At 41.1% G+C, this 16,654-nt stretch overlaps 2 protein-coding genes across 6 annotated transcripts in view; one reads left to right on the top strand and one right to left on the bottom strand.

The window, feature by feature from the left end:
• The window catches only part of LOC101486435 (NACHT, LRR and PYD domains-containing protein 3), a 52,827-nt gene that overhangs the window by 35,262 nt on the left and 911 nt on the right, over positions 1 to 16,654 (bottom strand). For 2 of the 3 annotated variants that reach the window (XM_024802171.2, XM_024802170.2), the window contains exons 4-8: positions 16,410 to 16,646; positions 14,071 to 15,940; positions 13,274 to 13,456; positions 13,022 to 13,189; positions 12,277 to 12,450 (exon numbers count right to left, since the gene is read on the bottom strand). In XM_024802171.2, the coding sequence (XP_024657939.2) occupies positions 12,277 to 12,450; positions 13,022 to 13,189; positions 13,274 to 13,456; positions 14,071 to 15,940; positions 16,410 to 16,646 (2,632 nt within the window). The remainder of the gene's footprint in view (positions 1 to 12,276; positions 12,451 to 13,021; positions 13,190 to 13,273; positions 13,457 to 14,070; positions 15,941 to 16,409; positions 16,647 to 16,654) is intronic. The other variant, XM_076883038.1, reaches the window with a different exon arrangement.
• Positions 747 to 7,526, top strand: LOC101480133 (uncharacterized). 3 transcript variants are annotated; one of them, XM_076883032.1, is made up of 7 exons: positions 747 to 1,110; positions 1,782 to 1,826; positions 2,742 to 2,795; positions 2,974 to 4,963; positions 5,080 to 5,145; positions 5,594 to 5,908; positions 6,404 to 7,526. In XM_076883032.1, the coding sequence occupies exons 1-7, from the start codon at positions 997 to 999 to the stop codon at positions 6,616 to 6,618; spliced, it is 2,799 nt and encodes a 932-aa protein (XP_076739147.1). In that variant the 5' UTR covers positions 747 to 996; the 3' UTR covers positions 6,619 to 7,526. The 3 variants fall into 3 exon arrangements, with proteins under 3 accessions (XP_076739147.1, XP_076739149.1, XP_076739148.1); XM_076883034.1 differs by having other exon boundaries at positions 748 to 1,077; XM_076883033.1 differs by having other exon boundaries at positions 748 to 1,110; positions 5,594 to 5,902.

The raw sequence follows: 16,654 nt of genomic DNA, 5'->3' as shown, positions 1-16,654 counted from the left end.
CGTCATGTCCTCATATTGTTTCAAGCTGTGAAGAACATGAGTGTGTTTCAGAATACGTCCTCATATGGTTGGACCAACAACTCTAGTGTGTGTGTGTTACACTGTCCTCATATTGTTGGGTAGCAGAACTGTACTGTGTTAAGTTTCTATAGAATCTGGCATAAGGAAGTCAGATCCTTCTGTAATAATGTTCACTGAAACAAGTATGATCTGTAGTTAATGAGCTAGTCAGCATTTGTAGTACAGAATGTTTCTGACATTATATTGTTGTCTTTTGTTGCAGACACCAAGTGTTGAGACCCTGTCCCAACCTCCTACAGACCAAGAAGTGAGTGACAAATCCACTTCATTCCTCCAACAGGTTACGCATAAATTTTTGTATTTGGAATCAAGTATATGAGTCAGTTGGGCCTAGTGCATAAATGAAATGCACTTTGATTGTATTAAAACAATCAGTTTGAGTGAAAGTTTCCCAAAATCAACATTAGCATTAGGAGAAGGAAATTGGCTATACCAGTTGTTAGTCCAAACTTTCCCTTTAAAGCATCAATTTGGTCTTTATTCCAATTAAATTTAATATTTTTGTCCTTTTACACATGTTTTTGTCCATTTAACCTGAAGCTGATCAGTTTACATGATTGGATTTCTGGGGAAATAGATGGCTTTACATCAGTGTTGGGTTTAGAGCTTTTATTGACAACAGCAGGACAAGTTGGAAGTCAGGAACATGAACTCTACATGTGTTCAGTCGTCATGTCCTCATATTGTTTCAAGCTGTGAAGAACATGAGTGTGTTTCAGAATACGTCCTCATATGGTTGGACCAACAACTCTAGTGTGTGTGTGTTACACTGTCCTCATATTGTTGGGTAGCAGAACTGTACTGTGTTAAGTTTCTATAGAATCTGGCATAAGGAAGTCAGATCCTTCTGTAATAATGTTCACTGAAACAAGTATGATCTGTAGTTAATGAGCTAGTCAGCATTTGTAGTACAGAATGTTTCTGACATTATATTGTTGTCTTTTGTTGCAGACACCAAGTGTTGAGACCCTGTCCCAACCTCCTACAGACCAAGAAGTGAGTGACAAATCCACTTCATTCCTCCAACAGGTTACGCATAAATTTTTGTATTTGGAATCAAGTATATGAGTCAGTTGGGCCTAGTGCATAAATGAAATGCACTTTGATTGTATTAAAACAATCAGTTTGAGTGAAAGTTTCCCAAAATCAACATTAGCATTAGGAGAAGGAAATTGGCTATACCAGTTGTTAGTCCAAACTTTCCCTTTAAAGCATCAATTTGGTCTTTATTCCAATTAAATTTAATATTTTTGTCCTTTTACGCATGTTTTTGTCCATTTAACCTGAAGCTGATCAGTTTACATGATTGGATTTCTGGGGAAATAGATGGCTTTACATCAGTGTTGGGTTTAGAGCTTTTATTGACAACAGCAGGACAAGTTGGAAGTCAGGAACATGAACTCTACATGTGTTCAGTCGTCATGTCCTCATATTGTTTCAAGCTGTGAAGAACATGAGTGTGTTTCAGAATACGTCCTCATATGGTTGGACCAACAACTCTAGTGTGTGTGTGTTACACTGTCCTCATATTGTTGGGTAGCAGAACTGTACTGTGTTAAGTTTCTATAGAATCTGGCATAAGGAAGTCAGATCCTTCTGTAATAATGTTCACTGAAACAAGTATGATCTGTAGTTAATGAGCTAGTCAGCATTTGTAGTACAGAATGTTTCTGACATTATATTGTTGTCTTTTGTTGCAGACACCAAGTGTTGAGACCCTGTCCCAACCTCCTACAGACCAAGAAGTGAGTGACAAATCCACTTCATTCCTCCAACAGGTTACGCATAAATTTTTGTATTTGGAATCAAGTATATGAGTCAGTTGGGCCTAGTGCATAAATGAAATGCACTTTGATTGTATTAAAACAATCAGTTTGAGTGAAAGTTTCCCAAAATCAACATTAGCATTAGGAGAAGGAAATTGGCTATACCAGTTGTTAGTCCAAACTTTCCCTTTAAAGCATCAATTTGGTCTTTATTCCAATTAAATTTAATATTTTTGTCCTTTTACACATGTTTTTGTCCATTTAACCTGAAGCTGATCAGTTTACATGATTGGATTTCTGGGGAAATAGATGGCTTTACATCAGTGTTGGGTTTAGAGCTTTTATTGACAACAGCAGGACAAGTTGGAAGTCAGGAACATGAACTCTACATGTGTTCAGTCGTCATGTCCTCATATTGTTTCAAGCTGTGAAGAACATGAGTGTGTTTCAGAATACGTCCTCATATGGTTGGACCAACAACTCTAGTGTGTGTGTGTTACACTGTCCTCATATTGTTGGGTAGCAGAACTGTACTGTGTTAAGTTTCTATAGAATCTGGCATAAGGAACTCAGATCCTCCTGTCAATAATGTTCACTAATGTATCTGTGACATATATGTGAACTCAATGCAGCCTTTCATCTCAGCAAATATAATTAATGATTGACAGGGTTCACAAATTAATTTTCACCCAAGATTTTATGTCAAAATGACATGACACAAAGTGTGTGATATGTATGTTAAATCATTCTCACTATTAAGTTACAATGCATTGTTTTTCATTTCTTAACCTACTAGCAATGTTTTTTACAGTATACTGAATTGCATAATAATTTTGAGTTAGTTTTCAAATGAATTATAATTACAAACATTGAATTTGTTACGTTTCATGTAAGGCCAGACAAAAATCTCGAGTTCTCACCTTTCACCAGACAGCTACCTCAGAGCAGGTAAGCCAGCTGCCTTTTTCTTCTTCATTCAAATTGTTTATGCTATGTAATTATGCATATTTACTACATGAATGCATTTTCATCAAGTCATGGATTGCAGAATGTTCTGCTACTGGAGGGGGAATGACATTCTAGCTATTAATAAATACAAAGATGCTTTTTCTCCATTTTCGTTCAGATCTCTACTGATGAATTCTCAGATTGTACGGATTATGAAGATAAAGACTATTTCCCAGATTCATGTGGCAGTTCCTCTGACACAAGTCTCCATAGTGTGGACATGAAAATCACAGAATCTGTGGTTCCCCAAAATACGTTAAATGACATGGCATTGGAGACGGCTTCAGGACACAGTGGGAAGATCACCAGTTCAGAGAAACCTACAACATTTAATTTGTCACTGAGAAGTAGCAGTCACAGTACTTCGGTAACAAGCCGCAGTTTTGATTCATCAGGGGTCACATCACCTAAAAACAGCTCCATAAAAGTCCTACCTTTGCCAAACACGGAAAGACAAAGCAAGTACAACAAGAAGCAATACTGTCTATATTGTAAAAAGGCCATTGCTAAATTGGCAAGACACCTTGAATCTGCCCACGGTAATGTGCCGGAAGTTGCAAGCGCCTTCAGTTATGATAAAAGATCCTGCAAAAGAAGAGATTTGTTGCGCTCTATTAAGAAGAGGGGAAACTTTAACCATAATGCTACTGTGGCAACTTCTGGTGCTGGAGAAATGGTTGCTTGTCGAAGACCCAATACTGCAACAGGATCTGAGGACTACCGTCATTGTAAATTTTGTCAAGGACTATATGCAAGAAATTGCCTTTGGAGGCATGTGAGAAGGTGCCCTCAGAGGTTTAATGAGGAAGCTCCCTCTGGGCAAAGACGGATGCATCTGCAATTACCGAAACCTGATCAAGTTCATGAAGCTGTATGGAAGATTGCTTGTGAAATGAATCAGGATGACATTTCCTTTGTAGTAACGAGTGAAAGAGACATTCTTAGCCTTGGTGAGTCACTGTACAATGGCAGAAAACCAAATGAGAAAAGGAATGATTACATACGCCAAAAAATGAGAGAGATCGCAAGGTTATTGATAACCGCCAGAGCTATGACACCTTTGAAGAGCACAGAAGACCTTGTTATGCCTACTAACTTTCCCCATGTCATACAAGCAGTCAGAGCTGTTGCTGGTTATGAGCAGGAGAGCAACTCATATAAAACCCCATCCTTGGCTTTGAAATTGGGACACAGTTTGGCTAAAGTTGCAAGCATTGTGCAGTGTAAAGCCATCATTGCAAATCGCTATGATGTTGCAGAGTCAGCCAAGCAGTTTGCCACTCTGTATGAAAAAAAGTGGTCAGAGTCCATTTCAGCTGCTGCATTGGGCACACTTCAACAAGCCAAATGGAATAAACCACAGATTTTGCCATTTACACAGGATGTGTCACTGCTGCATACGTTTCTTGCTACCAAGTCCGCAATGTACATGAAGGACCTTGAGGAAAAACCCAACAGCACAACCTTCGGAAATCTTGCTCAAGTGACTTTGACGCAGGTAGTGCTATTTAACAGAAAAAGGCAAGGAGAAGTTTCAAAAATGGAGCTCCAGGTTTTTACATCCCGGAATCGCACAGAGTTGAATCCTGACATTATGATCGGCCTAACTGAGTTTGAAAGGAAACTTGCAAAGCACTTTGACAGAGTTGAGATTCGTGGTAAAAGATCAAGAATGGTACCTGTGCTTCTCACACCTGACATGATCACTGCAATGGAGCTCCTCGCAAAAGCCAGAAGTGAGTGTCAAGTCCACACAGAGAATGTGTACTTGTTTGCACGCCCAGGTGTCCTTTCCCATTACAGAGGCTCTGACTGCTTTCGCAAGTATGCAAATAAATGTGGTGCAAAGTACCCAGAGGCCCTTACCTCAACAAGATTGCGGAAACAAGTTGCCACTTTGTCCACAGTACTAAATCTAAAAGAAAATGAAATGGATCAACTTGCCACCTTTCTCGGACACGACATCCGTGTCCATCGAGAATTCTACCGGCTTCCAGAGAGTACCCTGCAGCTTGCAAAAGTCAGCAAACTGTTGATTGCAATGGAGAAAGGAAAACTGTCTGACCTGCAGGGGAAAGGGCTGGATGACATCGTGATCAATCCTGATGGTGAATTCTTTTTCTTTCTTTTTTTTTGAAACATAGTTATCTTTGAATATAACATTTGTGAATGTTCAGCAGATTCTAATATAAATATTTTGTCTTGATTATTTTTCCCCAACAAGATGAAGCAGTTACAAGTGATGATGATTCCAGTGGAGAAACCATCACTGACCCTCAACAACACAAAGGTATCTTGACTTGCCCAGTGTGTGATAATATCTTTAAGTTATGAGACTGGAGACAGTTAATAGGTTCATGTCATGTTAGATGGGCTTAAGGGACAGCAGTATATAAATTAGACAGAATGGCAGACACCATTCATTAATATGGTACTAAAAGATCTGGATACATTGAAGTCTGGCAAAATGCATAAATAAGCAATACAAAGGCAAATATTAAATATAAGGATTAGGAGGTCCACTTCTGTGAGATTAGGCACACAAGTTGAGAGGTAGTGCATGCAAGTAATGTGTTTCTAGGGAGATGCCTGAGTATTGATGAGTATTATTAGTAGATTATGTTCACATGTAAAATATTCATATCAAATGTAAAATTACACACTGCCCAATGCTGACTTTGCCTACAATGCAAACAAAAAATGCATTAATTCTCATATTTCACTGTTACTTTTCAAAGGCTCAAGGACCAAGAATTCTGGGAACCAAAGCCACACACTTTACTCAGCTTCCCTGGACAATATGGAGGGCGCTTCTGCCTCAACCACCCTGGACAATATGGAGGGCGCTTCTGCCTCAACCACCCTGGACAATATGGAGGGCGCTTCTGCCTCAACCACCCTGGACAATATGGAGGGCGCATCTGCCTCAACCACCCTGGACAACATGGAGGGCGCTTCTGCCTCAACCACCCTGGACAATATGGAGGGCGCTTCTGCCTCAACCACCCTGGACAGCAAAAACATCAGCAACACTGCACCAGGAAAGGGTAAAGGTACCCATATACAAAATGTTTTAAGTGAATATACTTGTTATCAATGGACATGTTTATTCTTTTCAGGCATGACACTATTAAGAGCTTTTATCATAATCCGTTTCATCTTCTTTGATTCCCAGCAGAACACAGCACTTCAAATGGTTCATCCCAAGCATCCTTGAAGGAGCATTAAGCAATATCTTTTCACTGCTAGGTGTGCTGTTTTGCACTGCCTGTAAACCAAACCAAAGTCTATGGCTGGAGATCAACACAGAGAGAGGGATTGTGACTTCATGCTGTACTCCAGATGAAATTACACCTCTAATTATTCACATAGCCATTTTTAATTCCTTCAACCTAAGTATGATGAATTGTGCTTATTGCTCCTTTAAAGTGCTCCAGTAGAAAGCAAGGTTTAAGAACATTTTGTATTCACATTAGAAACTAGAATATTTTCTCTCTTATCTTACATTCGCATTAAGATATATATTTTTTTGTTTCCATTTATGACAGCTGGGAAGGCAAGGTGCAAGTGGACAGATGATGAAGTAAAGGCTGTTGAGCGGCACTTACTTCATTTCATAACAAGCTGCAAAGTACCTGGCAAAAAGGAATGTGACTCCTGCATCCAAGCAGAGCCGGCAGCTCTGAAAGGCAGAGACTGGGTTGCCATAAAGTATTACATCCACAACAGGATCGTAGCATTGAAAAGAAAGATGAATAAATAAAATTACAAAATGCAGGTTCAGGAATGCTGCATCAGTTAAAATTAACTTGATTTTCATTTTTATTTTTTTTTAATTTTTGACTTTGTCTGTTGGGTTAGTAATGACTAAGTTACTCAGTCCTTTCTCCTGGTTTTTGCCATCATAAGTTAATACTCAAGGGAGATAGTTTGTTACTCTCAGTTATTTCAGTATTGCAGGTCACTCACAGTTATTTCAGTATTACAGGTCTCTGCATTGCATTGTTTATACCCATAAATCTGTTTATTATGGGTGCATTTTGTAATTAAAAAATAAGAAAGGCAGAAAATGTTCCATGTTTTTATTCACATAAACATTCACTGCAAAATTAATGCAATACAATATTAAGACTTAAAAAGTAGACTGACCACATTTTTGAGCTATGTCTCTTTTTAAGTCTCTATACAGCTCAGATTTACTGTGTTGTATTAACACATGAATGTCTGATATTTCTGTCAGAAGTTACCCGACTGGTGAGCATTACTATTGTGCATCCATGCCTATTATATTGTAATCTCAAAAGGAGCCAAGCTGAAAATACAGACCCTACCCTTACCTGGTCCTTATAAGTCATGTATACTTGAAAATTATGTGTGTATCCATGGGCTTCACAATTCACCTAAACATGAAATATCAGTGTGTGTGACCTTATGGTACTCATAAGTCACATAAACCTGACAGTGTCCTCATAAGTAGCAGTAAATTCAGGTTTGACCAAAATTTAACCCTAGCCAAAATCTCAACAGATGGGCGTGTTCCTGGAAGCATGGGTCAAATTTTTTGTGATTCCCATGCCTCTAGGACCTTCAGAAAGGCACGTTCCCATTTGTCACATTTTTGTCATAGGTACTGATATATCATGAAAACACGTATGTGTGTGTGTGTGTGTGTGTGTGTATGCTCATTCATTCATTCATCCATCTGAGAACTATAAGACAGACTGTTTCTGCTCTCAGAATATTGGGTCACTTAATGTAATTGCTGGTTCTTTGATAACAGAGTGAAGTGTTTCACTATGGGAATCACCCTGACCTAACCAACTACGGAAGCTTTAATGACACCACGTCTGTCTATGAAAGACTTGTTGAGCCGTGCTCAGGGCTCCACCCCCTCCTTCTAACACGACCGACCAGTCCCATTCCAAGCAGATTTCTGTGCCCAAGCAAGGGGGAAGTGTTGGCGAAATACCCCTCTCTGTTATCAAAGAACCAGGGATTACATTAAATAACCTAACATTCTTTTTTTAACTTAGCTCAGTGTTTCACTATGGGAGATATGGCACCCTCCCAGATTGCGCCAGCTTCCAAAGCTACGCTCCAGTACAACTCCAGGATCTCAGGTCAAACCTGGGGCACTACATCCAGCCTATAAAACCGGGCAAACGTGTGTGGTGTAGCCCAGCTTGCTGCAGCGCAAATATCCTGGACTAACACCTCTGAACAAAGCCCAGTATGTGGCCACACACCTAGTAGACTGAGCTCAGTGTCCCGGGGGGGGGGGGGCTGCGAGCCCTTACAGCTATAAGCCAGAGGTATGGCTTCTACAATGAGCTAGCCTCTGGCGTGGTAAGGGCCTGCCCTTGTGAGGGGAGGCCCAGGAAACAAACAGCTGATCTGCCTTCCTGAATCCAGCTTTCCTGTCAACATAAGTACAGGTGCTCTACTGTAGAGCACCTGTATGATCTTTCCATCACCTTAGGGACAAAGGCTGGGTTAGGCATGCTTTAGTGAGTACAGGAGCCAGCTGTAAACAAGAGGGGTGGATAGACAGAGCCTGCAATTCACTTACTTGCGTAGCTGTGGTTAGAGCTAACAGCAGAGCGGTCTTACGAGATAAACTACAACTCCCCTGCGCCAAAAGGCTCAAAGGGGTGGTGGGAGAGGGTGTCTAAACCAACTGACAGATCCCATAAAGGGACCAGTGGTCTAGAGACTGGGAGCGTTTGACACAGACCCCTCATGAAGCGTCATACAAGTAGGTGGTGACAGGAAGGTTTATCACCAAACCCCACATTGCAGGCTGAGATAGCTGCCAAACAGACCTTTATAGTGGAAAAAGCTCTCATTTTGTCCAGCATGTTCTGAAGAAAACACAACAGCTCCACCACTGAACACTGAAAAGGGATTGCCTGCTTTTCATGGCTATTAAAAATCAGCGACAGCCCCTGATCCCTCACTCTGATCAGTGTTGGGGAGATGAAGCTGAGGGGAAGGAAAGCATACAGTAGTGTGTTTGGCCAAGGATCAGCCAGCTCATCCACGCCCAGTGGGGCATCTGCGTCTGACAGGGAGAAAAACAGTGGACAATGTTTTCTCGCAAGGCAAAGAGATCTATCTATATCTGCTCCACCACCTGTGGGTGAAGTCTCCATTCTCCGAACAGTGGATTCCCTCTGGACAGGAGATCGGCCCCCCTATTTAGAATTCCTGGCACATGAGTTGCTCGAAGGGAGAGAAGCTGTGTGCTGCTCCACACAATTGCTTCCCTGGCTAACCTGTGTAGTTGCCGGTAACGGGTACCGCCCTGGCAGTTCTTAAAAGCAATTACCATGGAGTTGTCTGTTTTCACTAAAACATGTTGCCACCGGAGATATGACAGAAAATGCTGTAAAGCTAAGAGCACTGCGCTGCGCTCCAGCAGATTTATGTGATTCAGAGCCAGTCGCCGCGACCAAACGCCATTCACTGCTCTGCCCATCATAGTTGCACCCCAACCTGACAGGGACAGTCTATGGTCAGAGTCCCCCTGGATGATACTGCCCCCAGAGGTACCCCCGCAGCGAGAGCTGTCAGGCTCCTCCATGGCCGAGAGCCGCAATACAGGACTGTGTTATTTTTACACTGTGACCGAGATGTGGGTGAGGGCAGAGCCGCAGAGAGGCAATTCACTGCTGAAAATCCCTCATCATGAGCAGCTCCAAATGTACCACGATATCACCGAGACTATGAGGCCAAGGAGGCGGAGACAGTGTTGAAACTGCACAACTTTCCTCCACTGAAAGACGACGTCACCTTTGTCTCCTGGAAGGAGTTGGGGCTGTCCCCCTCACAAAGAGCGTAAGCTCCCCCAGCTGGGGACAAGGAGAAATGGCAGTGATTTTCTTTTGTTTTTATTTTCTTTCCAGAATGCTTGCCCCAAGGTCTTGGATTCTCAACTTTGACCTGGTGAGCAAGCGGATTGAGGGCCTCCCTTCTCCTCTCTCTATTCTGGCCCCACTCTGTCTCCCTCTCACAGCTACTGCTGCTGCCGCAAAGCAGCTCTTGGCACCTGCTGAGGTTGTGGGTTAGGGGTTCTGGGCAAGCAGAGATTGAATGCTTTTCCCTCCTGCTTTCTGTGGGTGCTTGTCTCTCTTATTTTCTCCAGGGTAGGGCCAAAGAGACCCTTGGTCGGGTCATAGGCTGCATCCATGACCTCAGCCTTCTGAGCATCATCTAAGCCTGACAGGTTTAGACACATGTCTCTCTCACCCGAGACTGCAAGGCCCATTACACGCCCACAACCTTGGACTGCTCTCCTGGAGGAGCGAAGGATGAGATCATTAACCATGCAGATTTCATCCCAGAGGGCTGGATTTAGGGAACCCGAATCCAGCTGACAGCCCATGTCTTCTAGAATTTCTGACTGAGGCTGGTGGGAGCCTCTTGCCATCATGCAGGTTGTGTCCTGCCCCTTCGATATCCTGGGCGGCTGGCCATGGGATACCAACAGCCCATTTGCAGACCTTGTATAAATTGCTGTACGCCGGGGGTGCAAATTCTGCCCCATTCAGTGACCTGGACTGCTGGGGAGGGTAGGTGGAGTCATGCTCCTCTTTATCATACATGTCCTCTAGGTTGAGTAGGTCGAAGTTGGCATCACCCTCTCCGTCCTCGCCACCCGACTCGCCCACGTTTTGATCAAGGAAGTCCTCGAACAATGGGGGCATGAGCAGGGACTATTCTTTCATCATGTCCGCCCAGCTCATGGAGGCTCGCCGATGACGGATGTCACTCGTAGCAATAGCAGCCGACAGGTGGGGGTCCAAAATGTTCATTGCTGCTACTCTCAGCCTCCTTTCCAGGACTTTCTCTGGCATAAACGCACAATGGGGGCATCCCTGAGGGTCCACCAGTGAAGCCTGAGCATGCTTGGCACCCATACAGATAATACACATTGTATGAGGGATGCAGCCTCTTTGGCCTTTGGTTCTGACCCCTTGGCGGGGGTAGGAGCCGTAGACATAGTTAGCGGAAAGGGGGTGAGACCAGGCTACACCAGGCTCATCGCAACACATTAGCCTGTTCGTAGTCAGAGCTAGCAGTGGGGATTAAATCCAAGCTAGTCGTAGCGGGAGTCAGGTCATTGTGATATGTTAGCTGCATTCTGCTAGCCAATATCGTTAGCAACTTAATGCTAACCGAACCCTGAGGTTGACTAACAAGCTAATGCTAGTGAGACACTAATACGGTTTGTGGCCTGCTAACAAGTTAAAGCTAGACGGACACTGAAAAGGCTCGCCGTAACGCGTTAGCCTAAGTTACACAAAGTCGGCTACCTTGCTAACTAAAACCAGGAACTGCCTGAACAGATCACCTAACACGATTACAGTTCACCAGAGTGTAACTATAAGTACGCTTCTTTCGAAGGACAACTTAAATTTCACCATAACCCTTACTGGGGAAAAGGTAGTTTAAGATTTAAAAGACATTACAATTGTTGTAATTACGTTAAAATCAGTGTTATTGACTTTAAGATCACAACCTGATTTAAAACAGAATCTAGTATAAAAATTCTTGCCTCTAGAAATAGCTATATGATATTAAGAGAATATGGCCGTGCAGTCTTTCAGTACAACTTTGTCCAGCCACTGGTAGGATTTCTGGATATCAGCCATCTCCTCTATCTGCCGGTGGTACATATTGTGCATGGGCCTGTCCTTCCATGATAGTTCCTCTTTTTCCTCCTCTTTCTTGGGTTTCTGCTGCCTGAGGTATTCACTGAGCATGCGTGACTGGTCAGGGCCATCTTCCTGATGTAGTAATGGATGTTCGTTGTCTCATCCTGGACTGTGGTGCTGACACTCACCAGTCCCCGGCCTCCTTCCTTCCGTGTAGCATACAGCCTCCAGGTGCTAGACTTGAGGTGAAACCGTCCATGGGGAAGAGCTTCCTTGTCTTGATGTCGATGGCTTCTATCTCCTCCATTGGCTAGCTTATTATCCCAGCAGGGTACCTGATCATGGGCAGGTTGTAGGTCTGGATAGCCCGGATCTTGTTCTTACCATCCAGCTGACTCCTCAGGAGTCGGCTACCTTGCTAACTAAAACCAGGAACTGCCTGAATAGATCACCTAAAACGCTATATATATATATATATATATATATATATATATATATATATATATATATATATATATATATATATATATATATATATATACATACACACACACATAGATAGATGGATAGATAGATAGATAGATAGATAGATAGATAGATAGATAGATAGATAGATAGATAGATAGATAGATAGATATGTACATATACACACACACACACACTATATATATATACATACAATTTTTTGCTATTTTAAACTCAAAAGTAAAAATTCTCAAGTATCTAAATCCTGCTTCAAATGTTTTTTTGATGCAGTGCTTTACCTCAGTACCTCCAGTCTACAGTTTTTGTTCTTCAGTCCATCTGAGAGGATCTTCATTTCCGAGTCTTTAAACTGGGTGTAGTTTAGTTCCAGTTCTCTCAGGTAAAAAGGTGTGGATGTGAATGCTGTCACCAGCATTTTGCAGATTTCCGCAGTCCTATAATGTCGGTTCATTCTTTTGGCACAGAGGATAAAAAACATTAGATTAGATATAAACATAGATTATACTATCCAAGTTTTAGCAAACGTCCTTCTAATCTAAGAAAACAAGACACTAAGTTGTGAATTTTAGTGACTGTGGGGGGAGACACTTTTACATAGAAGATTTTGACTAATTGTTAATCTTTTAAACACTGTTTACAATTAGAGTTACTGTATGGTGTCACCTCACATGTATCCACTTAAATCAGCAAAGGCTGTTTCTCCTCTGCCAAACAGGACCCACTACTGCAGATTAGTGCTCCTATTCTGAGCCAAAGCACTTTACATGAACACAAAATTCATTCATCCCCAGAAAACTTGGTGATCCACAATCTTCTCCTTTAGCTACAGGGAAGAAGAAGCTCTAATTCTGACCACTGGGTATTTTTAGAAGGTTCAATTCAATTTCACTATCTACACCCAGGCCTGGTTACTTCCGGACCTGTTGAATCAAGACTTCCTTTAACTAGAACCTGTCCGACAAAGTAAAGTAGGCTAAAAGATTTCAAAAAGCAACACATCATACCACGATATCTTAAACTGACCTGAGCTTCTCAAGTTTAGGGCAGCCTAGACCAACAGACAGTACAGAGAACAATGAGTCCTCAAGTATGTCACCACTCAACTCTAGTTCTCTTAGATTTGAGATGACTGATTTTATGGCTGATGCAAAATCTTCCATCTCTCTTTCTGCAAGCCCTTTGCCAGAAAGACTGCAAGACCAAAGGACACAAAATCAAAAGAAATCAGTACAAGATGTTACAAAACAATCATATAAATATGATAATTTTACTAACCTTAGAGCTTCTAGTTTACACTGAGAATTTTTCAGTCCATCAGCCAAGGTTTCTGCACATTTATCCGCCCTACTGCCAAAAGTACTATTCACTATGTGCAGTTCAGTTAACACAGAGTGTGGCATGCAAAGAGCTGAAGAGATAGTTTTATATTCCCAAACACCAACATTTACACCTGAGATTCTGTAGAATTAATAAAAGGACAATTGTTTAAATATCAGATACAGTTTTTAAAAGCATACATTATTTCTTAACTTAATAGAAAATTGTGAACTCAATAAACCCCTTTTCCATCTGCACCCTGACACAGTCCAATATTACGGGATTTCCATAGGGGAAAGGATTTAGTTTTCCCTAATTGAACATTTAAAAAAAAAAAAGATCAATTAGATCTTACAATTTCATTTTACTTATATAGAACCAGTCCACAACAACATACCAAATCAAAATAAGCATTAGATGTTTCAAATATTCCTTTTGTGGCACACAAAATGGTAAAGGCGCTAATTAGCTAACTGTAACACCTCCTGCAGCATGAAAAGAACAATATTTTAAACAGATGACTGATGTCAAAATGCCAGATAAATCAGTTAACATGAATGTATGGATTAAAAAGTTCGGTCCTAGGTAAAACTGCATAGGACAAGGTATTCAGGAACTGAGCGTAAAAGTCACATAGTTGGTATCTGGTTCTGTTCAATAACAATAATTGTAAAAAACAAAACAAAACAACAACATACAATTATAGATAAAGTGCGGTAAACTGAATAACATTCTTGTATAAAGCACCAACTCACCTTGCTTTTCTGCAGTTTCTCACAGCTGGAAGAAGTCTAAAGATACCTTTTCCTGATGGTCTGTATTTCTTGAGATTGAATTCATCCAGAGGTGTGTTTGACATCAGAATCAAGTCAGCCAGAGCTGAACACTCAACAGGAGAGAGCGGTGATTCAGGAAAACAATTTGGTTTCAGATACTTTCGTACTGAATCATGTAGGGAATTGTCTTTCAACTCAGTCAGGCAGTGGACAAGGTTTAGACATCTTTCAGCTGAGCAGTAAAATACATCTATATCTAAAAGACTTGACCGAATTTCCTCAATATTTGTTGAGTGTTCTTCAGTCTGTTTAATCAGGCCTTGAAGCAGGTCTTGTGTTGATTGTAGAGACAAGCCAATAAGGAACCTGAGGAACATGTCCAGTTCTCCGGTCATTCTAGGAGCCGAATTAGCTATTGTAATTTCAATCAGTTCATTCAAAGGTAGATCCACTGGAACTGTTTCCAAGATAGACTTGAGCTCTTCATCAGACCCTTTTAGCATGAAATCCTTGAGACTTTCAGAATCAATTTTTTTGTTTGCAAAACTGTGATATACAAAGAGAGCAGCAAAATACTCTTGAACTGTCAGATGCACAAAGCAGTAAAGTTTCTTTGTTAGGAACACACTCTCTTCTTTGAATATTGCTGTACACAACCCGCAGTAAACTCCAGCTTTCGTTATATCTATGTCATACTTCTTCAGGTCTTCAGTAGTGAATATGATCCGGCCTTTTTCTAGTTGCTCAAAAGCCAACCTGCCTAATTTCAAAATGAACTCTTCATTTGACTTAAAAAGCTCTGCTGTATCAGGCTCTTCCTGCTCTTCCTGGTCGCCATATTTTTCATTAGCTATCATCATCTGAATAAGAAGGAAGTGTGTGTACATCCCAGTAAGAGTTGTGGGTATTTTTTGGTTTTCATCTTTGGTGTTTCCCATTTTACGCATCAAGTACTCAAAAACATCCACAGCAATCCAACAGAAGATAGGTATGTGACACATAATGTACAGGCTCCGTGACATTGTTATGTGTTCAATTATTTTTTCAGCGACTGCTTTGTCCTCAACTCTCTTTCTGAAGTACTCTATTTTTTGTGGATCATCAAATCCTCTGACCTCGGTCCACTGGTCGACATAATTAATAGGGATGCGTCGAACTGCTCCTGGTCTTGAGGTAATCCAAACAAGTGCAGAGGGAAGAAGATGTTTCCTGATAAGGTTGGTCACCAGAGTGTCCACTGAGGACACCTTCGTAGCATCATCCAGTATTGTGGTCGTTTTGAATTTCAGCTGAAGTTGACTTTCATCGAGACCATCAAAGATGAACAAAACTTCACGATCAGCCAAAGCTTTCGCAACTGCTATGGTTTTAAGTTCTGGATGGAATGTTTTCACAAGGTTCTCAAAGCTAATCTGATCATCTTGGACCAAATTTAGCTCCCTAAATGAAAACATAAGGATGAAGTCCAAGTCCTGATTGGCTTTTCCATCTGCCCAGTCAAGGATGAACTTCTTCACAGAGACAGTTTTTCCAATGCCAGCGACCCCCTTTGTCATCACAGTCCTAATTGCTTTCACTTCTTTGTCATCTTTCTCATGTTTAAAGATGTCATTAGAGTTGATTTTTGTACACTCAACAGTTTGATTTCTCGCTTTATCTTCAATCTCCCAGATCTCATGTTGTTTATTGACATGTTCACTCTCTCCTTGTATAATGTGAAGCTCTGTGTAAATTTTATCCAATGATTTTTCATCCTTACGAGACTTCCCAGTGCCTTCCAACTCCCATTGACACTTCTGCCTCAGATATTCTTTGTTCTTTTTGATGACCTCCTTGATGACATCTTCTGCTGTAGGTAAAGAGGAAAACCACCAATTTCAAAAATAAAGCATGTGTTTTCTATTATCTTCTATTGTCTAAATAAAATGTGGATATGAGATTCAAAAACCATTGCATTTTGTGTTTATTTGCAGTTTACGCAAATTTGTAACATTATATTAATTGTATTTAATAATTGTACAGTGCACCCGAAAAGTATTCACAGCAGTTCACGTGTTCCACATTTCGTCCTATTCCAAAATAGATAATTTTTTTTACTTTAAAATAAATTCTACACAGAGAAGGATACATAAAGTGAAAACTGTTTGGTTCACATTCACATGAATGTATTAGAAATTTGGAAAAAAAATTATTGTTTTTTAAGGTGAAAAATGACTTTAATCCATTTTGGATTAAGACTGTAACATGACAAAATGTCAAATGCTGTAAATGCTTTCCCTATGCACTGTAAACATAGTTACCAAACAACTGAAACATACTTTCACATGCCTGTGGCTCAATTTCTTTGAGGATTTTGTAGAAGGCAAATTTGACTTCTCTAGTAGTCAGTGAATTGTAGAGCTCCCTCATCTGATCCTGGCTAGTCCCAGCAGCTTTGATTTTGTTGTATATCTCCGGATGGATCATACCCCGCTGTCTCAATTCATCAGCTATAGCCATCACCAAAGTGACGCTTTGAATGAGCTTAGTGCGGTTCTTGTCCACCAAGGCTGCATCTATGAAA

The sequence above is a fragment of the Maylandia zebra genome, linkage group LG4 (assembly GCF_041146795.1).
Source record: "Maylandia zebra isolate NMK-2024a linkage group LG4, Mzebra_GT3a, whole genome shotgun sequence".
NCBI lineage: Eukaryota > Metazoa > Chordata > Actinopteri > Cichliformes > Cichlidae > Maylandia > Maylandia zebra.
The sequence above is the reverse complement of the archived record's forward strand: the minus strand, read 5'-3'. Positions and strand labels throughout refer to the sequence as shown.

Excerpts from the sequence above, each read along its gene's own strand:
- LOC101480133 (XM_076883032.1), top strand. The coding sequence starts at position 997 with ATGTTTCTGACATTATATTGTTGTCTTTTGTTGCAGACACCAAGTGTT. Across the intron at positions 4,964-5,079 it reads CATCGTGATCAATCCTGATG|ATGAAGCAGTTACAAGTGAT; the intron begins GTGAATTCTTTT and ends TTCCCCAACAAG. Across the intron at positions 5,146-5,593 it reads TGACCCTCAACAACACAAAG|GCTCAAGGACCAAGAATTCT; the intron begins GTATCTTGACTT and ends TACTTTTCAAAG.